This window comes from Taudactylus pleione, unplaced genomic scaffold, assembly GCF_031769625.1.
Source record: "Taudactylus pleione unplaced genomic scaffold, aTauple2 ptg000053l, whole genome shotgun sequence".
Classification (NCBI taxonomy): domain Eukaryota; kingdom Metazoa; phylum Chordata; class Amphibia; order Anura; family Myobatrachidae; genus Taudactylus; species Taudactylus pleione.
In genome coordinates this window covers 2,184,725-2,211,063 of record NW_028284455.1, presented here as the reverse complement: position 1 = coordinate 2,211,063, position 26,339 = coordinate 2,184,725, and the positions used below count along the sequence as shown (strand labels likewise).

The 26,339-nt window shown below is 42.0% G+C and overlaps 1 protein-coding gene across 14 annotated transcripts in view; it reads left to right on the top strand.

Annotated features, from left to right (window-relative positions):
* PARD3 (par-3 family cell polarity regulator) overlaps window positions 1-26,339 on the top strand; it is a 629,380-nt gene that overhangs the window by 248,959 nt on the left and 354,082 nt on the right. For 11 of the 14 annotated variants that reach the window (XM_088462681.1, XM_088462691.1, XM_088462690.1 and 8 more), the window contains exons 4-5: window positions 10,008-10,186; window positions 15,905-16,036. In XM_088462681.1, the coding sequence (XP_088318807.1) occupies window positions 10,008-10,186; window positions 15,905-16,036 (311 nt within the window). The remainder of the gene's footprint in view (window positions 1-10,007; window positions 10,187-15,904; window positions 16,037-26,339) is intronic. The other 3 variants (XM_088462693.1, XM_088462692.1, XM_088462686.1) reach the window with 1 other exon arrangement.

The window sequence follows — 26,339 nt, the reverse complement described above, 5'->3', positions numbered from 1 at the left end:
TTTAACCTTGAGAGGGACAGATTTGGCTGTAAGGTGCTTCTGACATTGGTGTCTCCTTTTATTGATCCAACAGATGTGCATACATCTTAGTGGCCTCCGCCGTCAGCACGTGCTTGAGAGAAGTGATAATAAATGAGGCTGTTGACTACGGACATAATGTCAAACACAACCTTGGGTTTTTTTTTTTGATTTTTTTTTAAATACAGTTTTGACAAGATGCTAGTTCTGGCTGTAGACTTCCTATTTGAAGGCGACCAATTGCAGGCTGCTGTATAGGATTGTTCATTTGTTCTGAGGACTTTGACGAGTGTGGTCATCCAAACGCTGTCAGATCAGTGTACCCCAAGTTCCGTTTGTACATTGACTATCAAACCGGCCCCATCTTGTGTAATTTTTAAATTATCACTTATGACTCTGCATTTCTTTTGTGTTTTAATATGAAATTGTACTGTTCATAATAGCATTTTTTTTTTTTTTTTTTACATCCTACGCTGGTAGTGAGCTGCCTTAATATAAATTCCAGTGTAACTACTACTTGTTTATTAAGCTATGTTGATGCACATTTTCCAAGTGGTATCAAAATTATTGGGGTTTCTCAAGGTGATGTATAAAATACCATATAAATGTTTAATAATCTGGGGCAAACAGCACATATAGACTAACGTATTTCCACTAGAATCGGTATATAATGCCGGCAGTTGGGATGCCTCCTGTCAAAATACTGACAGCGGCATCCCGATGGTTGGTATCCTGACAGGGGTCGGGTAAGTTATACTTATCCTTCCCCCTTCTCCCTCTAATCCTAACCCTCCCTTCTTGTAGCCTAACCCTCCCCACCCCGGTCCCTAACCCTCCCCCCTTTGTGCCTAAACCCAAGTCTCCCCCCTTTGTGCCTAAACCCAAGTCTCCCCCCTTTGTGCCTAAACCCAAGTCTCCCCCCTTTGTGCCTAAACCCAAGTCTCCCCCCTAGGGGTGCTGAACCCTAACCCACCTCCCCAAACGTAACCCTAACCCTGCTACGCTGCCTAAACCTAACCCTCCCCCCCCCCTCCCCCCACGGCAATACTTAGGGCTGTCTTGGGCTGGTGTCCTTGTGGATTCCGGCGTCAGGATTAAGATAGGCGTTGGTATTTCGGCGAATATCTTAAGTCCCGCGTCGGGCTTCCAGCATCAGGAGTCAGACCAGCAGCCTGCCGTCTGCCTGTCTGCTAATGACCAATCCGATATCGACTCAAATGAATCCCGTATAAACTTGATTTTGAAAAATGAAGTGCCTATGAGCTAAGGGCTAACGCAATGAGCGTCTTTCTTACACCTTTATCTCTGCACTGTGAGCTGTGCTCTGAATGACCGTAGGATATTACAGTGGGTCGGGGAGATGAATACAGAATGTCACTTAGCTTCTCTTTTTTTTCTCTTGTACAATTCACAGTAATCCATATTCCTCTGCAGCAATATATTTATGTAAGCATGTCCCAGCTGCCATGATCTGTTTTCCTGACATGAAGTAGACAATGCCTCGTTGAATAGGGCATTTCTCCAATTAAACTGAGAAACCTCAAAACCGCAGTCAAAGAAACACAAAAGCAATCTGCTAAGAGCCTGCTGCTTTCCTGTAGAGTGTTCTGTCTGGCTTGCACATTTCTTATGTATAGTATTGATTACGAGTGATTATCTCAGGTTATATCCCCAGAAAACGATATTATCTGTCTGCAGGAGATGTCTAACTTTATAAATCTACAGTGGTGGGAAATACAGGTGTGGAAATCGCCAATCTATAACAACTGAATCATGTGTGGTCATATCCAGCATTCTAACTAATATATTGGGACATTTATTGGTATCAATCTGTTAGCAATAGATTGTGGTAGCCGTGGATTAATTTAAAGTGCAGTGCAAGACAAGCGAACAACAGCAAATCAATTGACTCCAGATTTCAAACTGTGGTGCGAGCAGCGAGTTTACTCTGAAACCGTCTGCCAAGAACTTCGCATAGCAGCATATATCATAGACTGCTGCAGGGCATACTGCCCATCGCACCAGGCAAACCATGTTTGTGAGATCAGTGGTGCAAAGAGCACAGACCAAGGACCACTGAGCAGTGGAGCAAGGTTGTATGTCCTCCAGATTAATCACCGTGTTTTTGACAAATGAGCGGGTTCATGTGTGGTAGCAGCCAAAAGAGTGGTATAGACGAGAGTATGTTCCTCTACATACCTTCTCAGTCCCCAGATCTGGACCCAACTGAGCATTTATGGGATATTGTGGAACCATTTCTGAGATCACGTTTCCACCACCTTCACCCAGGTGTTAGAAGTGACTTGTAGAACACATTAGTAAACTGAAAGCCAAGTTGACTGCACATGGTGATCCAACAACAAGGGTGGCTTTATATTGATTATTCTATGTTTTTTTTTCTGTCCGCAGCCAGTACATTTTACTATATTTCTATCAACATTTGTAAGAAGACAACATTAAAAAGGGGTTACTTTATTTCTTCTTTGTTAAAGGCAGCGGTAGTGTGTAATAAATCTTCCAGAAAGCATTGGTGGTATCCAGAGAATATTCACAAAGTTGGAGCTAAAGGGGGCAAATCAGTTTGTAGGAATGTGCTGCAGACGGCCTCTGGAATGGTGGTGAATGCACTCTGCAAGGAGGTATCCTCACTTATATATCCAACACCCCACAGAGGTGCACAAGACACGGAGTGAATATTCCTTTCCGTAATGTGCACAGCCGGACATTGCGGTGATTTCCGGTGGCAGATGACTATGAATGTAGTCACCTCCAATATATATCATTCTTGGTGGAGTTAATATAAACTGTATTGTGCTGTATGTGAGTTTCCTCTGTAGGAATGAGGAACCTGCAGCATATGTTTATTTCAGTACACATCTCTCTCTCCAAGTCCGAGAATACTTTTTTGTCTGGTTTTATGCTGTATTGTCCTTGCCACAAAGCATTAAGTACAGAATAATTCAGCCCACACGTGGGGAGATGCATTTGACCTGATAATGCCTTTCTTAGTCCTAATAAACTTCAGCGCTACTGTGCACTATTACCTTTCCGTTTTTTCTGGGGCACTATGTATTTCATTCTCACTGATGACAGTTCGATTCCTGCAGAAGTAATAATCTCTTCTAGACCCTCTATCTTATCCTTCGCCTACAGAGCCAGTCCCTGTCAAGTTGAAAAATGAATTATTGCCTAAATATTAGCCTGCTGTTTACAGTAACTGTGTGAGCTCCTATCCAGCACACAAGATCTGTGCATGCTGAGAGCCGCCTGTGACATACCAGCTTTTCCTCTGACACATGTCTTAAGAGCGTTATGCAGTGGTTTTTATAATGGTGGCGTTTATCTATGTGCCGTGTGGTTATTTTATTAGATGATTTAAGAACTAAATAATTTTTATGGATGAGAAGAAACAACTGCTGAAAATGCACTGCCGAAAAAAAAAAAAAAAAGTCTCTAAAGTTTCAGTAATAACATGTGTGGAGTTTTAGCAGCGAATGGAAGGCTGTGTGAAGGGAATAGAGCTGCCATGTGACTGCTAGCTCCAGCCCTGGAAGAACAGCTATCAGGCCCTTGGCTGTTGCAGAAGGTGATCAATAAAGCAGTGCCATAAGCTCTCTGTGAATGTGGACAATGACCCCTCTTGTCTATTCAAACTTTTGCACATCTCAAGTGATGCTTAAGCGGCATAGAAAGGGGCCATTGATCCCTAGTGATGTAGTGTGAAGGGCAGTACTACAGGGACTATGGAAAGCAGGTTTAATTTAACATGGAGAGATAACAAAAACAAAAAAAACTTTATGGCTAACTGTTGTAACTAATTTATTATCTCCCAAATGTATCTGATTTTAGAATCAGATTTATGAATGCAATTTGGATTACATTAATGTTTGTTGATATTCGTATTTTAATTTCACATTTAAAGACCATCTTTGTGAGTTCTCTGCGGTGTCTCCTACCTTTAGATTTGAGGAGGGCTGCCGCTGCATGGGATTCCTCATGATGACGTCATGCAGGCGTCAGATTTCGGTTGCCAGCATCAATTTTCGCGCATGCGCAGTAAAATTACTTCTATAGACTACATAGTCTGCAGCCCCTAGAAGCACTGTAAACCTGGCAGTATGGGCTTCCTGATGAAAGCTCTTATGCTGGGTATACACTATGCAATATGTTGTTCATACAGCCGAACAACTACACATCGCATAGTGCATCTGTCGGTGTCTACAGACAATATGTCTCTGAACGATGTTTGAAGACATATCAGGTTGCCATGCAGCACAGCCGATGCAGATATATCTTGCAGATATATATCGGTACATCTACCGGTGTGTACGGGCGACCCACAGACCACCCGTACACTGGCCGTGGGAACTGCTTACACTGAAATCACAACTGGGCAGGCAAATGAATGCCCGCCCAGTTGTGTTGTCTCACTAGACATATTGAGCCGCCAACTGGCAAGTGTGTAATACCCAGGGCCGTAACTAGGGTGCTGCGGCCGGTGCTGCCGCACAGAGCGCAGGATGCTCTGTGGTGGAACCGGCCACCACCGTGATCTCCATCTGCTGGGCGCACACTGCAATGCTTTTTCCAGCGGTGCGCCCGGCTTCTCTGCAGTCTGCAATCTCCGGAGCTCTGCCCCCCGACTCACCATTATGCACAGAGGGAGAGACGTCTCTCCAACAGTGCACTTCTGAATAACTCTTTAAATTGTTAAAAGCAGGCAAGTACTGACTAGTTAGATCCTGCCATGGGCTTAGGCATTATTTGCTCAGCAGTAACAGATTTCCTAAACCTGAGTTAGCAGTAGGACTAGTGTTTTATAGTAAAATTCATATTTATTCATAATACAGGAATTATTATAATTGTCAGTAGGGCCTAGAGGCATTAATGGGTGGCACAGTGTGTAAGGGGCATTACTGTGTGGCATAATTTGTAAGGGCCACCACTGTGTGGCATAATTTGAATTGGGGGTGCTATTGTTTTACCACATACCTTCCCTTTTCTGGGTGCACGCCTTCCTGCACACACTGTCCTGTATTCAAATATGGGGGGGGGATGCCAATGCTCTTTTTGGCACAGGGCACCAAAATGTCTAGTCATGGCGATGGTAATATTTATGATTTGTAAGCCGCTGGGTTGGCTAAGTGTGTTCCCAGCTTTAGCACTGCTAATCGCACACCAGACTGAGTTTCCTCCCCCTGGGATTGCCAGCCTGGTGTGAGATTTGCACTAAGGACTTCCAATAGGAAGCCACTATTGGTCTATCATCAACTTGTAGGGTCTGGGACCATCTCTGTTCACTCCTGCACTGCCAGCAAATGCTGCCGGGACTGGGGCTCACTGGGGATGGTGTGCTGTGACAGATCATACAAAGGGGACGGCGCAGCCCCTAGGAAAAATCTGTCTCTTCCCCGTTCTTTACGTGTTTAGATCTGAAGAAGAGAGGATCTCTAGAAAATGTGTCTCAAAGTAAATTTTAGATTTTCCAATATAGTGCCATACTCCTATTTCAATAAAATATATCGCTATGAAAATGTTGAAGGGAGTCATTTAATCCACAGAAACAAATGTAGCATGGCCACTTATTGTCTGTACCAGGCGACACTGATGACCTTATTGCAACAAAGCTACGAGCGTTTTCTTTTCATATTTTAGTTCAAAAATATAATGACATTTTGTGAAAGGTCAAGTGAACATATTTATTTCTTTTTTAAAAGGAAATTAGTGATGACATGAGCGTTTGGTCATCATTTGTCAGTGTGATAGAAGTGACACCAGCTTCCTACCAATGAAATTGGACTTTTACTAAACCGTTACAGTTTTGCTCCCAGTACCTTTGTCTTCAATATTTAATTGGAAAGCAAATTTTATTTTTTTATAAAATGTGCAGAGAGATTTAGGGTGTCCAATCTCAACACTAAATGACACTATACAAATAACACTGTCCAGTATTTGTGGGCTGCAATATTTATCCATCATGGGAAAAAAAAAGTCAATGTATTTGCATCAGTTGCTTTGCAGCATGGTTTGCCCACATGCATAGTTATAGGCTTTTTTTTTTTTGCCTTACTCCCAACTCTCAGCCCCTAGTGTTTGTGTTGGAATTGGACATGCAGACTTTTCCCTGTCGGCCTGCCTATCTAGCTAGATTCTGAAAGCTCCTGTCATGAAACGTCCCCTGAGAGGTATAGCGGGCACTGGCAGTACAAAAGGATGTTTGAAACCTTTGATAAACTATTACATTAAGAAAAAAGGCAGCTAAAGAAAATTTCAGATCATTATTATGCATAGTAGGGGACAGTCATTAAAATCAGTGTAAAGAAAAATTGTTCTATTAGTCTTCTAGTGCAGCTTAGGTAATGACCGTGAAAATAGTGTTGGTTGCTTTTAGCAACACCACATACTTTCTTTGCACCAGTGTGTACCCAGAGAGGTAAAACTGATAGGCTTCACACAGGCTTTGTGGATTAAGCCATATTCATGAGAATGTGTCTTTGTTCATTTGGAGTTTTCATGGTTTCTTCCCAGCTCCTATGTGCTGCTATTGCACTGAAATGTCATGAATATGGTGACTGTATGGTTAGCAGTGCTGTCTGACAACGCTGGGGTCATGGGTTTGATTCCAACCAGGGTCATATATATGTAGAGTTTTTATGTTCTCCCTGTATTTGCATGTGTTTCCTACCTCAGTCAAAAGACATACTGTGCAGATGAATTGGCTTCTGATTAAGTTTAACCCCAGTGTGTGTATTTGTCCGTATGATAGGAAATACAGGTTGTAAGTTCCACTGGAATTGAAAATGAGTCCTTATATAATAATCTGTTAATAAATATTGGTTGGCATTGAAATGGTTGCTTCCACATGAGTAGTAGTAGTAGTAGTAGTAGTATATTCTTGTATAGATCAAGTCATTGTTCAGGGATGGAAGATCTACAGATGGTTGACATGCAAATGGTCAAAAGTTAAAAGGTCGATATGGACTAAGTTTGACATGGTCAACATGTCAACACACAAATGGTCGACACATGAATTCCCATGATTTTTAAAGTTAGGATCAAGGTTTCAGTTAGGCACTTGGTGAAAGGGAATGGTTAGGCGCCATGGGGAGGGTTAGCGTTAGACTGCAGAAGTGAACGGTTAGGTTTAGGCACCAGGGGAAGATTTGGGCACTGGAGGTTGGGGCAAGGATTAGGGTTAAAGAAAAAAGTGCCAACCATTTAACAGTCAACCTTTTGACCCTGTCAACCTATTGCCTGTCTAACATGTGGTGTCGATCTTTTGACTGTCTATCTAAATAGTGCAGATCTTACAAACCATACCGATCTTTCAGAAATGTATTGGTAAACTACTGTATGTTCAGGGGTGGATTGGGCTCCTGGGAAAGCGGGAGAGCTCCTGTTGGGCCGGTCCCATGAGCCTGTCTGCAGGGCTGGCCATCACAGTCAGTCGGGCCGGGTCGGCACTGCATGCCATCTGCCGTGCTTCCGGGATTTGCGTTTCACTCTGGAATGCAAACCGAAAGCTCCCAGCCACACCATCACTGTGCAGTTTCCACTCCCTCAGCCTCCAGACGTCAGCCCCTGTCTCTGTGGGATGGTCGGAACTGGACCATCCCCTGGGGCTGCTGGAGGCGGGGTGGACCATGCAGAGATGAAAGAGGGCGTGTGCAGGCTGCAGCTGTATGGCTTGGGACATATTGGGAGCCGGAGAAGCGGGAGGTGGGTGGAAGGAGCTTTCCACTCTGGTTGTGCAAACTGGCTGCGGTCAGCACGAGAGAGGGATGTTGATCGGGACCCATGCAGAGAGAAGGTGAACCCAGAGTGGAGATGATCAGATTCATGTTCAGCTTACTTCTTCCCAGAGAGTCCATTCCACTGCCATCCTGCCCACTTATTCCCACTTCTTCTCCCACCCTGCCCCCTGCTCCACACTACTACTATTATCCTGCCTCTGCTTTTCACTATTAACTCCCATCCTGCCCCCTGCTATGAACTACTACTACTACTCCCAGCCTGCCCTCTGCTCAGCACTACTATTACTACTACTTCAAGCCTACCCCAAATTACTATTACTCCCATCCTGCCACTGATCTGCACTACTATTACTCCTATACTGCCTCCTGCTCTGCACTACTACTGCTACTCCCATGAAAGGCACTGCTCCGTTCCCCACTACTACTACTCCCATCCAACTCACTGCTTCCCACTACTACTACTCCCATCCTGCCCCCTAATCCGCACTACTACCACTCGCATCCTATACCCTACATCCCATTACTACCGCTCCCATTATGCCCCTGCATCTCACTACTACTACTACTGCCATCCTGGTCCTGCATCCCACTACTACTCACATCCTGCTCCTGTATCCAACTACTACTCCCATCCTATACTCTGCATCCCACTACTACTACTACTACTCCCATCCTGCCCCTGATCTGCACTACTACTACTACTCCTATACTGCCTCATGCTCTGCACTGCCTACTGCTACTACCATCCCACCCACTGCTCCCCACTACTACTACTCCTATCCTGCCCCCTGATCCGCATCTTTACCTCTGGAACATACCCATAATTAATCCGCCCTACCCCACGGCCTCCGGATTATACCCTACTCCCTGGCACCCTAGATATACAGCACCCCACAGGCCAGGGACATACGCTAACAACCATAACCCCTTTCCCCAGGGACATACACTGCTGACCCTATTTTTTTTCATTCGTAGAAAAATGTGTTTGTTTTTCCTGTGGGAGACAATGTGTTTTTTTTTCAGTGGAAGCCAATATGTTTGTATTTTTTTTTTTCCTGTGGGGAAATTTTTGTGTGTTGTGTTTTTCTGTCTCGGGGGTCAGTGTGATTGTTTTTTTCCTGTGGGGCCTATTGTTTTAGTTCTTTTCTTGTAGAGGCCAATGTATTTGTTTTTTTTTTCCTTTGGGGGCCAATGTGTTTTATTACTTTCTGTTGGGGCTATTGTCTGTGCTATTGTGTGGTTTTTTTTTTTCCTGTAGGAGCCAATGTGCTTATGCATCCCAGTGGTGTTCAAATAGCGTTGCAGTATGGATTCAGATGCATGCACCAAGAAGTGTATTAGAAACGTGTTGGGCATTGCTAGGCGGTTACAGGAGCTTGGCTAATCAGACGCAGATGTAACGTAGTATGGGGCGGGTTCCTTATAGAGACGACGCATTGCTCACATTGGAGGCCATACACAGACTGATGATCTGCACCTAGCATTGGGCTGGTGAAAGTTTAAATGGTGCTGCCGATGATTGCGCCTGAAGATGCACAAAGCATGATTGCAGCATCTGTATATACTGACAGTGGGCGTCTCAGTCCTTCCATATTCGGAAGCAGGGAAGTGCATTGTAGCGTCATTAGCTTAAAGTTGCAGACGCAACTGCAGCAAAAGACACAAGGAAGACTGCAACTGCGTCCAACTCTGAATCCTATGAGGAGGGGTCCTGTCCCCTTGACAGACCCCGCCTCCATTAGGACTGCGTACATAAATTTCCTGGGCTGGTTTTCTATCCCAATCCGCCCCTGTGTACATAGCATATATTTTAGATTATTCTTCCAGTTTATTAAAAAAAAAAAAAAATTGTGATCCTGTTTCAAGTCATTCGAACACTAGTATAATTGTATTTGTTAACAAGATTGGTGTTGCAAGTATTTTACTTTACATAAGAAGAACAGATTATTGCATGCTTCTTTTGTGTGTTAATTAAATTTAAGAAATTAAATACAAATGAAGTGTATATATGGATGGGCTCTAAACATTTTTTTAATGTAATTTGTTTATTTGCAGAGGCATAGTCTGCCTTTCTAATATAGGGGCTAGTGATAATGACGCTGATGCACTGTTGCTGAATTAAAATTTATTTAAAATTTAGTATCAATGCACCAATTATATTTATGTCACTGCGTTACTTTAATTAAATTTGCTTGATTGTTTGGGTTTTTCTAAATGTATCTTTTGTACTTTCAGATATGCCACTGCATGTACGACGTAGTAGTGATCCAGCACTAGTTGGCATAACCACTTCAGTGAGTGACTCAAACTTCCCGTCTGAGGAGCCCTCTCGCCGTAACCCCAGTAGATGGTCTACAACAGCAGGGTTCACAAAAAAGAGCCACCCCGGAGGCCAGAACGTCAATGATAGAAAGGTATGGATTGTATAGATTTTCTGTTGCCAATTGAGCATTCCCGTTCTGCTATCTTGTTCTAATTGTTTCTTCATGTCGATGCTGTTATTACAGCATCCTCCGCTGGGCTTCAGCCCCGAGGCAGCCATTCTCCCTGTGAAAAGTACAACTGTTGTGTCTGCTGTTCTCACGTCCCTGGTGAGGGGTCAGACTCACATAAATATGTTTGAAACAATTATCTTGCTCCAAGTTCACCTTCTCCCATCTGTAATTCCATATGCTGCTGGATTACTTGGGGGTTGAGATCCTTTATTTGATAATGTCGTAAATTTGCTTTAAATCTTTAAATGAAAGCTGTTTGTAATTAGTAAGTATATGTTTGTGTGTGTATGTATATGTGCACATATATATATATATATATATATATATATATATATATATATTTATTACATAATATAATTAGCTTTTGCAAAATGATATTTCATTTAACTTATCGGTACATTGAGCCTGTAATTTATCTATAAAAAATATAGTGGTAACCTTTTAATTGGAATCTAGTGTTAAGGATGGAATATTTCTCTCTAATAAAACTATTTCAGCTGAATTTGTCTCTTCTTCTTTATAATGGAGGCAGAATAAATGGAGATAGGAGATGTCGATGTTTAATGTGTACATAAATAAGCAGTGGGACGTCTGTATATGCTGCACCAGGACAAATTGTGAGTTCCGCTCTGAAAAGCGACTTTGTGCTTTCGTTGGTAGTGTGTGTGAGTAGTGCTAGTCCCTCATCAGCCCCATCCATGCTTTGTGATTCCCTCATCAGCCCCATCCATGCTTTGTGATTCTCTCATCAGCCCCATCCATGCTTTGTGATTCCCTCATCAGCCCCATCCATGCTTTGGGATTCTCTCATCAGCCCCATCCATGCTTTGTGATTCCCTCATCAGCCCCATCCATGCTTTGGGATTCCCTCATCAGCCCCATCCATGCTTTGCAATTCCTTCATCAGCCCCATCCATGCTTTGTGATTCTCTCATCAGCCCCATCCATGCTTTGTGATTCCCTCATCAGCCCCATCCATGCTTTGGGATTCCCTCATCAGCCCCATCCATGCTTTGGGATTCCCTCATCAGCCCCATCCATGCTTTGGGATTCTCTCATCAGCCCCATCCATGCTTTGTGATTCTCTCATCAGCCCCATCCATGCTTTGTGATTCTCTCATCAGCCCCATCCATGCTTTGGGATTCCCTCATCAGCCCCATCCATGCTTTGGGATTCCTTCATCAGCCCCATCCATGCTTTGCGATTCCTTCATCAGCCCCATCCATGCTTTGCGATTCCTTCATCAGCCCCATCCATGCTTTGGGATTCCCTCATCAGCCCCATCCATGCTTTGGGATTCCCTCATCAACCCCATCCATGCTTTGGGATTCCCTCATCAACCCCATCCATGCTTTGGGATTCCCTCATCAGCCCCATCCATGCTTTGGGATTCCCTCATCAGCCCCATCCATGCTTTGGGATTCCCTCATCAGCCCCATCCATGCTTTGGGATTCCCTCATCAGCCCCATCCATGCTTTGGGATTCCCTCATCAGCCCCATCCATGCTTTGGGATTCCCTCATCAGCCCCATCCATGCTTTGGGATTCCCTCATCAGCCCCATCCATGCTTTGGGATTCCCTCATCAGCCCCATCCATGCTTTGGGATTCCCTCATCAGCCCCATCCATGCTTTGGGATTCCCTCATCAGCCCCATCCATGCTTTGGGATTCCCTCATCAGCCCCATCCATGCTTTGGGATTCCCTCATCAGCCCCATCCATGCTTTGGGATTCCCTCATCAGCCCCATCCATGCTTTGGGATTCCCTCATCAGCCCCATCCATGCTTTGGGATTCTCTCATCAGCCCCATCCATGCTTTGTCATTCCCTCATCAGCCCCATCCATGCTTTGGGATTCCCTCATCAGCCCCATCCATGCTTTGGGATTCCACACTCATCACTGTACATTGGTTTTATTTACAGGTGGCACAGACATATCTTCCTACTATGTGCCACCATGCCACCTGCTCCCCCCAGACACCCTGCACACACACCTTTTATACTAGATTACCCCTCTATGTAATTCTGGAATACTTCTTCCCTGGGTCATTTCACATTATTACACATAACTTAATTTATGGACATTCATGGTTTGATTTCTTTGCATGTGTGGATTGCATTGGGTTGTTGCTGACATTTGGTGAAAATTTTGCAATAGCCCCATTACAAATATAATTACTGAGAAAAATGTTGATGTGTTCAACTCTCCTTAAATCCTTAAAAAGGGTTCTCTAAAGTGAAACTAAAAGCCTAAAAATGAACATATCATGTACAAAGAAACAGAGAAATACTGGATGGAATGTGTAAATGAAATGTCACAAATGTAGGGAAATTCAATTCCCTATGCAGCGATGTAGCTCCCGGGAGTACCTGGGACTATTCAATTGCCCGCTTCGCGCCCTGCAGGTTCCTGCAACTAATGCCCAGGATATAATCGAGCTACACTGCATTTTCCAACTTGAGGACCTGGCACAATGCTGTTACCTTATGTAATGCTGCCCTGAGGCATTAGTTAAGTCAGATTTGTGCTCACATACATACATACATACATACATCCAGGTGCGGCACTCGGCGGACTTCAATAATCAAAACAAAGAAGCTTATTCCTTAAGCAACGTTTCTGGCTTTAAGTGATAACTTCTTATCACTTGTATATATGTAACCTGAAGACGGGTAAATAAAGTCCGCCGAGTGCCGCACCTGGATGTATGATGAAAATGTATTAGTAGCAGGCACCACAGCATCAGATCACAATGGGGAAGGAGTGTGCTGAGCCATATGGAGTGTGTCTGTGTGTGTCTAAGTCTGTCATTATCTTTGTGGTGTGTTTATTTCAAAATCCCTGAGTGCTGTTGATCTTTGCTGTGCTGTTGGTTGGTGCAGTGTCCCTGCATCTTTGCCGGAGGGCTACGGGGTAAGCTACATCTCCATCTAAGTGCGTGCCGGATTATTCTTGGATATATATGTGTGTGTATATATATATATATATATAAAATATGTATTGCATTGAGAGCATCGACAAAGCTGCGCACTCTACAGTATATGAATATGCAGTAACGGCTTATGAGTTATTTTGCTCTGTACTTGCCCGGGCAGAGGATCATAGACTTTTTTGTACATTTGCATAGTGCACCAGACACTAAACATCTATTCCTTCAAATGTCACAGGTTCTTGTTTTGTCCAGATGGACCGAACCCTCCCTCCCCCTCCATGCTGCAGCCCGTAACATGCCCGGATATAATATAGTGACTGTAAAGGCTCTATGGGGTCATATTTGGTGGTAGATGCGTCCGGTCATAGTTTTAACATGACTGTCACGTTCATTACTGTCACCATATAACACAGTTTAGGAACATTGCTGCTGTATGATGGTTTGAGTTGCCATTTATCTAATGTTCTGGGAATGCTGAAAGATGAGTCAGTTGTCTATCTCATCCTGAATTGATAGATTACACTATGCTGGGCAGAAATGCTCCCGCTTACACTCTGCTCCTCTCATAAGTGGCAGTACTGCTCCAGGATCACACAGGCTGGCTGCAGGCTTTGAACTAAACGGATAGATGTGACTGTCTGTAAATTTAGACAATAAGCTCAAAACCAGTCAAACCTCACGGCAGGGAGCATGCTTCCATCTTTTAAATCACTGCAACCCTGAATTGCTGTAAGAGCCCTATTGTGAGGTCCACTTACAATGTCTGGAGTCACTTATCCATCCTATTTCACTCTTAAATTAATAAACAATTGAAGTTAAGTTAGGTTTTGTTTTTTTGTGGTGGTACTCAATGGCACAGAGTGCCTACACTTGTTTTAATTGTATAATTTTATTGTATCATTTTTAATTCTTAAAGCTAATTCTAGAAACATGACAAAATCAGTGAATTTATTTTAGCTATGAATAAAATAAGCAATTGAAGACTAGTCCAGAGTTTGGAAGCTACTGAAAATCGTGCATCAGTTTGTAACTTGTGAGCAATGGTACTTTGTTGTTGCGAGTACTGGTATTTTTGTACTGGTATTTTTGCTTCCTTAGAAAAAAAAAAACAGTCTGTATAAAATTTTGGTAGCATATTATATATAGGCTGTGATCATCTTTACTTAGACTTGCTAAGGCAGTGGTTCACCCTTCTCTACTGAAGTCCCAGTGATAACCTCCCTGAAGTCACCAAGAGAGGCCTGGAGGATTATTTGCATGCATGCTGTAGTATATTGACGTGTAGAAGCAATCTGATGGCCAGTGGCTAGCGACAATGACAGACCTGTTCATGTGCGGGTGATGCCAAATTGTGAGAATTGCCAGAGTTACAAAATTATGTAACTGCATTAGACTTCACTATGTTTTGCCAAGGCAAAATTAAATACTGTTTAATATTCCTGGTAGGTTTTAAGCTTGCAGGTTCACAGTTAGTCTTATATTTGTGCTAGATGTATATCCTGGAAGAAATGAAGTGAGGGATGTGTAAAGGTTGTGTATAGGTCGATTCCTTTAAGGTTGAGGTTGTAGAGCCAACTTGCTCGTCTTTGAGGACAATCAGGAAATCCTTGGGGCATAAGAAGAGAGGAATTCCTTGGGGGGGGGGTAAGAAGCGAGAGTTTCCATAAGGGGTATTCCTTGGGGGGTAAGAAGCGAGAGTTTCCACAAGGGGAATTCCTTGGGGGGTAAGAAGCAAGAGTTTCCACGAGGGGAATTTGTTGGTGGATGAGCATGCTCCTTTATTATTATAACCTGGTTGCATTGTAAGGGAAGGCTACTTACTGGAAGCTGCACTATGGCAGTCTTAGGTAATTTAGAGGCTGATGAGTACATTCTGTATGGGGAACAAACATAAGGCTATTGACTATAGTGCATTGGTTAAAAGAACCCACTTGTTACATTGGGTTTATTTTTCTTATGAGCATAATAGTTGTGGAAAGGCAGCAGTAGCGCTCAGTATTTGTTGTAAGTGATTGTAGAGTGAGATTAGTAATTTTATGAACATTTTGGGATTGCTGTGTGCCCTCATCAAAGAGAGACTGAAAACAAGGCTTGGGGTGTAAGTCAAGACCTGTCCAACTTGCTACTGTTTGGTAAGTTATATGCCAGAGCACCTTTTACATGACTTTGGCTGTTGAACTGAAATACAGCCTAACCCAGTAGTTCCCAAACTTTCTTGAATTATGGCACCCTAGAGTATCAGTATTTTTTCATGGCGACCCTAGGCCAAAAGGTTTTTATTAAGAAATTCAGCAAAATGTATTAAATTAAGTAAGTTGTATTTAACTGATTTCCTTAGGTTCAGTTATGTGGCGGTAGGCATGATATGCATAAACCAGCTCTGGTTTTACCTTTCGCTTTGACCATACAAAATTTGTTTTGGTACTGGACCGCAAACTTGTGGCACCCCTGCAGGTGTTCTCTGGCACCCCAGGGTGCAACTTCACCCAGTTTGGGAACCACTGTCCTAACCTATTTAACTGTTTATAATAACAATCTTATTTAGTTTTTTTTGGTATATTTTTTTTTAAGATATTTGTTGCTATAGGGAGAAATGTGTATATATCTTACATAGAATAGAATACCCAGATGTGTATGCACTGTATACACAATGCCCAGATAGTTTCCCCCCTCAATAATGTATTTTTCTTTCTTTTAAAACAGAAAGATGAGAACTACAGAAGTCTGCCCAGAGATACCAATAACTGGTCTAAACAGTTTGAAAGAGATAAAGCTCGCTCTTCCCTGAGTGCCAGTCACCCCCTGGTGGACAAGTGGCTAGAGAGGCAGGATCAGGTAAACATTCATTTTTCTATGATGACAACACATCCCCCAATATAGGCATATAGAGCCATTATCCTGTATACACAACAAAACAAATAGAACATATTGCCTTGTCTGTAATTACATATATCCCGGGGTCTTACCATGATAGCGCTGTGCTTTCATGTGATTCCAAAGGCAATTTAAATCGTTTCCTTTTTTGTTTATAGAGTTTTTAAAGTAAGTTTGTTTTTCACTTATTTTGACAAATAGTAGTCAATAGACAGTGGTGGTATGGAAAACATGCAGTGATCTAGCCATGAATGCCTCTATGCCCTGGTAATTGCTACACTCCAGGATGCTCACTCTCCAAAAAGCAATCACTTAATCCTTAGTATTTTTGTTTTATTTCTTTAATGCTCAGAAACTTGTAACTGGAATCTAGTATAAAAGCAGTGGCAGCTTTTTGTGGGGACGTTTTCTGGTCCCTCAGTAATTATGTTTTAGGAACCATGGGGAACAATCTACAATTAATTGCTTAACAAGGTTCCTCGCGGTTAACTGTAGAAAAAAAACTGTGTGTGAGACCATGCAATAATTGTACATTACTTTAACCATTGGTTTTCAGAACTGTCTTGATATAGTGTTCACAGATAAGAGATCCCATTCTCTCTTACCTAATATGTGATCTATATTGCCAGATGATAGCTGTCCCGATATTACGACAATATTATTATTTTGGGGGTTCTTTCTGCAAGTTTCCTGCTTATATCAAATTATGACACTCACAATTTGCCTTATTTACCTTTTTAATCTTAGCGGATTGATCTAATGATCCCAGCCTGAAAGTATATCTGTTGTTTAGCTGCTTCTCCTCTACTCAAGATGAGGCCGTAATTCACCCATATACAATGACATTATTTCATATACCAGTCTGCCCTCTTTATTTCATTTCTACCTAGGCTGATACAAAATTTGATTTTCTAAAATCAAATTGCAGAAAATCACTCGCAGCAGTGAACTAAATTAAAACAATACAGACCTATGTAAGTTAATCTCTAAGAATTATTAAACATGGGGGGAAAAAAAACATACTCGGATAAAATGCAAGCTTTCCTGGTTGCAGCTTAGCACAAGCCCTGTAGATCTACTTTACAGGGTTGATGGGAAAATGAAAAGCATTATAGCCATTAAATCAAGTTACTAGTCCAAATGTAACTTGATTTTCAGTATTAAGGTCAGAGTGAGCTGGATGTTTGTTGTTTAGACTTTTCCAGAACGTAACTAAGAGTATTTGCACCCAGTTTTTGCTTGCATTGATATTTTATCCTACATTAGTTCTGGCTCTTAGATTTTAGTCATTTTATACACAAATACACGTATTAGGCCTAATGCTGAGTTTGTCACATATTGGGAGTGATTTATGGGAAAAAACCTTGCATATTTACGCCTATATGTTGAGGTACATGCATCACAATATCTATGCTGGTCTACACCAATAGCAAAACGTTTTATACAATCACACAGCAGAGTATTTTATTTTACTTTCCTTTGGATACAGCACTGATATGCTTTGCTCTCTGTTTGCAATTATGGGAACACACCCTTACTGTGCTCAGTCTATGTTAGCACGCCCCATCAATCTCCAGTCCCAAGCAATCACAAGTGTCATATTCACTCAATTTTGCACTTTTACATGAGGTCGGTATACTGGGAATAAGTGTAGACAGTTTGCATATTGTTTACGCAATGTATACTGGTTTAAGTCCAAACTCGCCATCAGTCCCATAGTGATATTTAACTAATAAATGTTTTTTCTCTAATAGTTATCCTGTTCAAATTAACAAAAATAGTGTTCAGAAATACACAAAAGTGGGTAACTTAATATAAATATAGAAGACCAATCTTTGAAGTCATCATTAACCTTTTTTCATTGTAGCAAATTGTGTTACAAGTCAGCTATACTTTTTTTTTTTTTTCCTGACCACCTACCAACAGCTTTATATTGCACCATATCTCTTACTGAGCACTCAGGGGTCACTAGTGATGAATACTAGAAGTCCTTTACTTTCCCATTGTTAAGAAGACCAGTAAGGGCTCTCCCTGTGTGAAGATGTACATTCTGTATAGTGCATAGCTGTAACTATAATGATGGCAGGCCCCGCACAGCACACCTGCACCCAGATATTACCTGTCACGAATGTTGGCAACTGGGTCCTTTGTGGGACAGCTCAGTCTTCCCAGTAATAATTTTTAAAAGATGACACTGAGCATTGGAAGCACTGTGCATGTCCCCGGGTATTAATATGCCACTGGAATAATGTAATTTAATGAGTTTATGAAGGCATATGGGAAGGTGGGATAAAGAAGTTTACAGGCTTCATCCTATGCTTAAAGCATTTTAAAAAGAAATAGAAGTATCTATATGTGCTGAATCTTTTAAGAATATTCCATTATGTGACATACATAGTGGACATTTAGGAGCATTGTCTCAGTTGTAGGAATTCTCTAATGTGTATTTGACTTTTAGAAAGAGAAGTCCAAAAATCTTGTATTAGCGAGTTCTGTAAGTTTGCTGTGATGGGATAAAAGCCTCAGCAGTACATGAATAAGGGCAAACTAGAGTCAAAGGGGGCGATTCAATTCAGTGCCATGATGAATAGCCCCGCAAAGGAGTTCCCGGGGCTATTCAATTGACTGCTCTTTTAAGTCCGTCTAGAACAACTTAAGTCGGAGAATGTTGGTTATCGCACCTTAAGCTGGGTGTTTAGCTGCGCTAACCGGCGTTCTCTGACTAAAGTGGCGGCTGTGGGGCTGTTAGCGCCGTGGTAAGCCAGAAAAAGCATTGCGGCCGTCACTTAAGTCGGATTTCTGCTTGAACCTCAGGAGGGTGCAACAGAAATCCTGTAGTCGGACTTAACAGTGCGGTCAATTGAGTAGCTCCAGGAACTCCTTCCCAGGGATATTCAGCATGCACTGAATTGAATCACCGCCAAGGTTTGGAAAATGCTATACATTAATAGAATGAAAAGCTACATTTTAGGCCTTCAGCTTGATTTACCGTCAGTGAACATATATCTGTGAAAATGTAATATTTATTTGCTCCATTGAGCTATTTGGAAAGATTGACAAATGAAGCTCTTATGGTGCATACGCATGGTACGACTTTTATGAGACACCAACCTGACAGCAACCAACGATGCGCGCTCTCACATGAACGATAACGATATCTATGGTCTTTCATGCATGCAGGCCAACTTGGACGATTTTGTAAAGATTTGCCTGAAAAAAGATGGCTTCCCTGAAATATCTATCATAGATATCTTATCAGTATGTACAACAAAATCGTTTGACCTGCACTACAGAAAGTTGGAGGGAAATCTATCAACAATATCTATGGTAGTTCAAGTTATTCCGTGTGTATGCAGCATTACGCTGTTCTGTTACATTTCAAGTAATGCATTTGTTAAAATCATACTTGCCTCATACTTGCCTCAATCATACTTGCCTACTCTCCCGAAATGGCCGGAAGCCTCACGTAAATCGGATGTGGCAAGCCTGGATTAAATATGTACCATTTCACATTTTAGTACTTATGTGTTTATGCTGATTTGGCTTTATGGGATGTTGATGCTGTTCTGCACATAATATTGTTTTTACTGACTGTTGCAGTGATGTATTAGTTTATGAAAATAGCTGTGATTTTAATGTCCTCCCTCTCACAAGCCTTGTTTATATAGTTGAGGGGGAATCAATTGTTGTCTCACACCCGCAGCTCCCATCTAAAGTGACAAGGGATATTCAATCTGGGAGCGAGTGCTGTGGGCGCCCATTACTTACGGTGCATGTCACACCCTAATGCTTCAGGGTAAGCTGCGTAAGGCAGCTATACCCATGCAAACTACTGGCTGCGCTGTCCAAAAGGAAGTTGAGATGCCCCAAAATCATGACTTTGGGTGGGTTTCTGCAAGCAGATATAATGGCCACCTGCAGCACCTGTGCCAGCGACTCAACAATTGAATATCACCCGTCACTTTAGATGGGAGCTGTGGGGGCACCCAACAAAATTCCCCCATTAAAATGCATTATCGGATAGTGTTTAATCCAGCAGTGGATGTTTGAATACTAAAATAGTATTTAATCCAAAAGTCAGGCTGTAAACTCTAGAAGTTTATAGTGTCCTTTAGTAGCCAAGTATTAATAGATATTACTCACAAAAGTTATGGACACCAGTTATGTTATTGACTCATTGACAACCTGGCTCTTGATTTTTGTCCAGCCCCGATAGCTGAAGAAAGCTGCCTTACTGCCTGCTAGTTTATCAAGCTAATCAGAGCAAGTTGGTAAGATGCCCGTTGTTTGCCAGATGTTTACATTCTACAAAGTGCTGGTAAGAAAGGTGTTGCCATTTTGTTTGGCTGAACAGACACACATATCCCCCCAGCAACATGCGCTATACAAATAGTTGTTATGCCTACTTACAGAGGTTGTGTATAGCACATTATACAAAAACTAATTTTCTTTTGGCTTAACTTTTCTCCATGAACTTAGAATTGAACCTAGCAGTGTTTTTAAATACGGTACATGAAAGCTTTGCTTGTAACTCATACTTACGGTGCCTTGCAAAAGTATTCACCCCCTTGGCTTTTTAACTATTTTGTTACATTATAACCTGTATTTTTTTTTATATGAACTTTATGTAATGGATCTGCACAAAATAGTCTAATTTGGTGAAGTGAATGAGAAAAATGTATATAAAAAGGAATCTTTATAAATAAATTTCGGAAAATTGGCATGTGCATATGTAATCACCGCCTTTGCTATGAAGCCCCTCAAAATTTCTGGTGCAACCAATTACCTTCAGAAGTCACATAATTAGATTTCACACAGGTGGACTTCATTTCACTAAGTGTCACATGATCTGTCAGTATAAACACACCTTTTCTGAAAAGCCCCAGAGGCTGCAACACCACTAAGCAAGAGGCATCACACCATAGAGACCAAGGAGCTCTCCCAACAAGTCAGGGACAAAGTTGTTGAGAAGTACAATTCTGGGTTGGGTTATAAAAAAAAAAAAAATATCATGGTACCACAACAAACCTATCAAGAGAGGGCCGCCCACCAAAACTCACAGACCAGGCAAGGAGAGCATTAATCAGAGAGGCAGCACAGAGACCAAAGGTAACCCTGAAGGAGCTGCAGAGTTCCACAGCAGAGACTGGTGTATCTGTGCATATGTGACCACAACAAGCCGTACACTCCATAGAGCTGGGCTTTATGGAAGAGTGGCCAGAAAAAAGCTATTACTTAGTGATAAAAATAAGAAGGCTCTATTTGAGTTTGCCAAAAGGCATGTGGGCGACTCCCCAAATGTATGGAGGAAGGTGCTCTGGTCAGATGAGACTAAAATTTTACTTTTCGTCCACCAAGGAAAACGCTACGTCTGACGCAAACCCAACACATCCCATCACCCCAAGAACACTATCCCCACAGTGAAACTTGGTGGTGGCAGTATCATGCTGTGGGGATGTTTTTCAGCAGCAGGGACTGGAACACTGATTTGAGTCGAGGGAAAGATGGATGGTGCTAAATACAGGGATATTCTTGGCAAAATCTGTTTCAGGTTGCCTGTGATTTGAGACTGGGACTGAGGTTCACCCTCCAGCAGGACAATGACCCGAAGCATACTGCTAAAGCAACACTCGAGTAGTTTAAGGGGAAACATTTAAATATGTTCGAATGGCCTAGTCAAAGCCCAGATCTCAATCCAATTGAGAATATGTGGTCAGACTTGAAGATTGCTGTTCACAAGCGGAAACCAGTTTTGCCTTGAGGAATGGGCAAAAATCTCAGGGGCAAGATGTGGCAAGTTCATAGAGACTTGTCCAAAGCGACTTTGCAGCTGTAATTGCCGCAAAAGGTGGCTCGACAAAGTACTGACTCTAGGGGGGTGAATAGTTATGCACGGTGAAGTTGTCTGTTATGTTGTCCTAAATGTTTTTTGATTCACAACATAAAAAAAACACAAATTCACAGTTGTAAACATGTTCTGTGAATGAAATGATGCACACCTTCAAACAATCAATTTTAAATCCAGGTTGTGAGGCAACAAAATATGAAAAATGCAAAGGGGGTGAATACTTTTGCAAGGCACTGTAGCAACAGCGGTGTTGTTTGAGTGCTATCCTAATGCTCATATGTGAGATAACTGCGCTGATTCCAGGCTGCTAAGATCCCAACAAGGTTGAAAACTAGTACAGTCATAATAAATGTGCACTAATCCAAGTATGCATTTCAACACACATGATGATTTAAGCTGGAAACGGTTGTAAGCACAGACAAAATGGAGGCCATTGGACCATACTTTTCCTGCCTAGATTTGTTGACTTACAGACGGATGCTCCTTACCTCATTTGCTTAAGTAAGGAAGTAAAGTTTTTGCTGAGTCCCCCGTGTAACATGCCTCATTTTCCTGTTCCATCTCTAAGGAGACTGGCAGCCCACATAGCACTGTCTGTCGTACCATTTTTCTTTTCACACGAGTGTTCTAGGACTTCTGTTCTTCAAGATCATTAATAACTGATAGACTGGCCCAAAAGCTCAATCTGGGCTGACAGGCTTTGTGTATCCTAAAGCAGCAATATTTTAAACTTCTCGCATCTGCTGGTTCTGAATGAATGTGAGTTTTTTTCCTCCTTTTGCAGGCTTTAGCCATCTGCTTCTGTGCTTGGAAAGTGCATTTATTTGATTTAGTTTGCCTGCCTTTTTGTATACACTTCAGATTTTCTTTTTACATATATCGTTTGTTTAAATGGAGTTTTATTTTGTTTGCCACTTCATTATGTGGTACAAGGCCGCTGTTCTTCCCTGCTTACTCAGGCTTGTTTCTTGAATATTATAGGGGTGCGGTATAGGGGTTCCCTCTCCATATAGCCACATCTCCCAGGCACCCCCTTTTTAAACTTACATTTTCTGTTTACTTCTTACAGTCTATCTTACGTCCTGTTGTATATATCAGATGTTTCCAAACTTGGTCCTCAAGGCACCCTAACGGTCCAGGTTTTAAAGATATCCATGGTTGAGCATACATGGTAAAATCAAAAGACTGGGGTACTAATTGAGGGCCTGATTCAGCAAGGATCGTAACATGCAATCGGCGATTCTTGTGTCCGCGTGTGCGTATGCATCGCAGTTCTCGTGTGCTACCTCCATTGCGATCGGGATTGCGATTGCAGTCACTACGCATACCCATCGCAGACTGTAAGTACCGTTTGGGGGTGGGGGGGTGTGCATAAATTATCCACTGTGATGCCATACGTAGCCTAAGGCCTCATAGCGTGCGGCGAGTTTAGAAATTGCTGAGTAAGGTCAGAGCTTGTGCAAGTGTGTGTGAGGCTGTGATGGTACTAGTTACCGATGGTTTTGCAGTCTTGCTAAACATTACAGATGTGTGTAAAGTAAGGTGGGTGTCCTTATGTTGTGTTGCCATGGCATAGCGATCGCAATGGATTTGCATATCATCGCAGTGAGACTGCGTGTGTAATGCATTGCATACGTATTTCAGATCCGTTATGAATCAGGCCCTAAGTCACCTGTGCCCAAGCATGGTTATCCTTCTAGCCTGAACCGTTGGGGTGCTTTGAGGACCAAGTTTGGGAACCTCTGGTATAGATTATTGTTGAACGTCTAACTCTGCAAATTGTTTTCCTGACTCTCAGTATAAATGTAATAGCATTAGCCCTGGGTATGTTTTGTACAGTGCAGTGTTTGGGGTAATCAGATGTGCCAGGAAAAATCTTCGTTTTTTTCTCACAATCTTCAATTGCTTTCACACCTCAACTATACTGAGCACTTTGTGTCCTCATTTTTCCATATGGGATTTTAGTCTCGGCTTTTAAAGGGGATCTCTTGGGACGTAATGTGTTGTACATGTTGAAGGCTGATATATAACATAAACATGTCATATAAAAGTATCACAGCATATCCAATGTGTACAATAGGAAGGAATGAAACCTATTATTTCCCTATAATTTTTTAGACTGAGGCTGGTGTCGCACCAGTGTTGCTGCTCCATAAACATTCTCATGAACATTTTAGGAGTGTTTCCATGAGGCTCCCTTATACTGTATGCTAGGGGAACGCTGCTTTAGTGGTGTAAAATGTCTTTGAAGCATGTGTGACAGGCTGGAGCGCTCTTTATCTTGCTAGTCCATCATTTCAAATGCTAGGTGAGAAGTTCTGAGAGTCACAACAGAATGTTAATACAAATATATACACGTGTCACTGCCCTTTTTCATGTGCTAAAGCAATTGTCATCATCATAGGCACATACACCTACCCTATGCTAGAGTGATGCAGTAGGTCTATCTGAATTTGTGGTACAGAATGCATACGCACAATGTTAGTGAGTAGCTCTGTCTACACTCCCTTGAGATGGTTTCCTTTGTGCGTATGCCCAGTGAATAGCCAGAAATGTCCAAATTGACATAAGGTGTGTACACACTGGGCGATAAAGTGGAAGACTGAACGTTATCATTCAGTTGTTCACTATATCGTCCATTTTTTAACACCAAAACGATGAACGATAACGACTATGCGCGTTCCCGTGGGTCGTTCGTCATTGTCATTCATCGAGCAAACATGCAGGCCAACCTGACGATATCGTCAGGTTGCTGCATGTTGGGGAATGGGGGAGAGAGCCCAGCGCTGAACGATATTGTTAATGATATCGTTCAGCGGGTGTGCTCAATGTCATGAACGACATTGAGCACACCCTGCCGGGACACACTAGACGATATCGCTCAGGGAGCATATCGTCTAGTGTGTATACTCCTTTAAGGTGCATACACACTGTCAGATATGTCAGATGGATGATTAAACGATTTGCAAATGATTGAATGATTTCAGCCTGTATTAAAATGAATGGAAATCGTACAAAACTGACTGCAAACACATCAGATGTCAGATATCGTTATCTGATAAACGGGAACGCGCATCGTTCATCATTGCACACATGTCAGATTTTTCTTTCAGATATGAACGATTTTTAAAATCGTTATCATTCAGATCTGAAGAAAAATCTCACCGTGAGTTTAGAACCATAGAGATATGTTTGTTCACTGCGGTGCATGTGCAGTATGCTAAAACCAGCTAGATGTGACCGCATTCAGACTCATGTACGACTCAGGAGCAGACCTTTAAATGCGTTTCGAGCAAATTTCAATAACTCTCAGCTTGTCCCTATTTGGGCAGGATGGTCTCAGTTGTGTGGGAATGTTAAGAGACAGAGTATACAATAAATGAACAACCGACAGCATTTCTGAGTGCTAATAAAAAGCTACAGCTATTTCCAACGTGCAGTTGTGACGGTTTCCTAATGTATGAATATGAAATGTCTCTTCCATATAGTATTAAAATAAGTATTTGGTTTATTTTTGCTCAAATCCACTTCACCTTACGTATAGAAGTTTCAGTCTAATCAATCACATTTGTGCTGCAGGTGTGGAATCGCTGATAAACTGCCTTACCATTACTCATAGACGTTCAACCTCATCATACTGTGTTTGTTTAATATCTATTATAATATAAAGTATATATTTTTTTTTTTATCAAGTTAAATGCTTGGATCTGAAATTGCATAATTTGCTTAATAAAACTTCACAGCTTCTATTTTCAATTATTCTGTATTACATTAAGTTAGTGCTGCTGATAAGATTAAAAATGGTTTCTGATTCCCACTGAGCATTCATTACTCCAGGCAGACTGGGCTGCAGGAGAAAAGGCAGAAATTGCTCAGATATGCTTTAGCTTAACATTGGCTGAGGTGCTGGCATAAAATAGGAAAATGCGTGAAACTATCAGCAGCACCAGAAAGGAACGGGGTACTGAGACTGCGGACCCCTGTCATTTACATTGGAGACTGCTTCCCTTTACATTTTAGATTGCAAATGTGCATGTTGAATAAACCTGTGTATTTAGGCATTGGGTTCTCCGCACCAATAAATTATATACAGTGTGTGTGTATGTGTATATATATATATATATATATATCCTTCCTTCTGTGACTTCTTTTTTGTGACCACAGCAGAGGGTATTATTTTAGTTGCCCTACGATGCTTGGGTCTCTGCAGTCTGTTTCCTTAGTGTTGTCTGTGTTCCAGCAAAGGGGTTTTCAGGTTGTGTGTTTTTGGATACTAAGCTATGCCTTAAATGGCCTTCCACTTTTGGACAACCCCTTTTAAGTTCACCTGCTCCCTGAATCTGGAAGCGTTTGGCTTTGAAATATTCTCCTTTTCCTTGCAGCCCAAACTAGTGCCTTACACAACCTGGGGCTGAG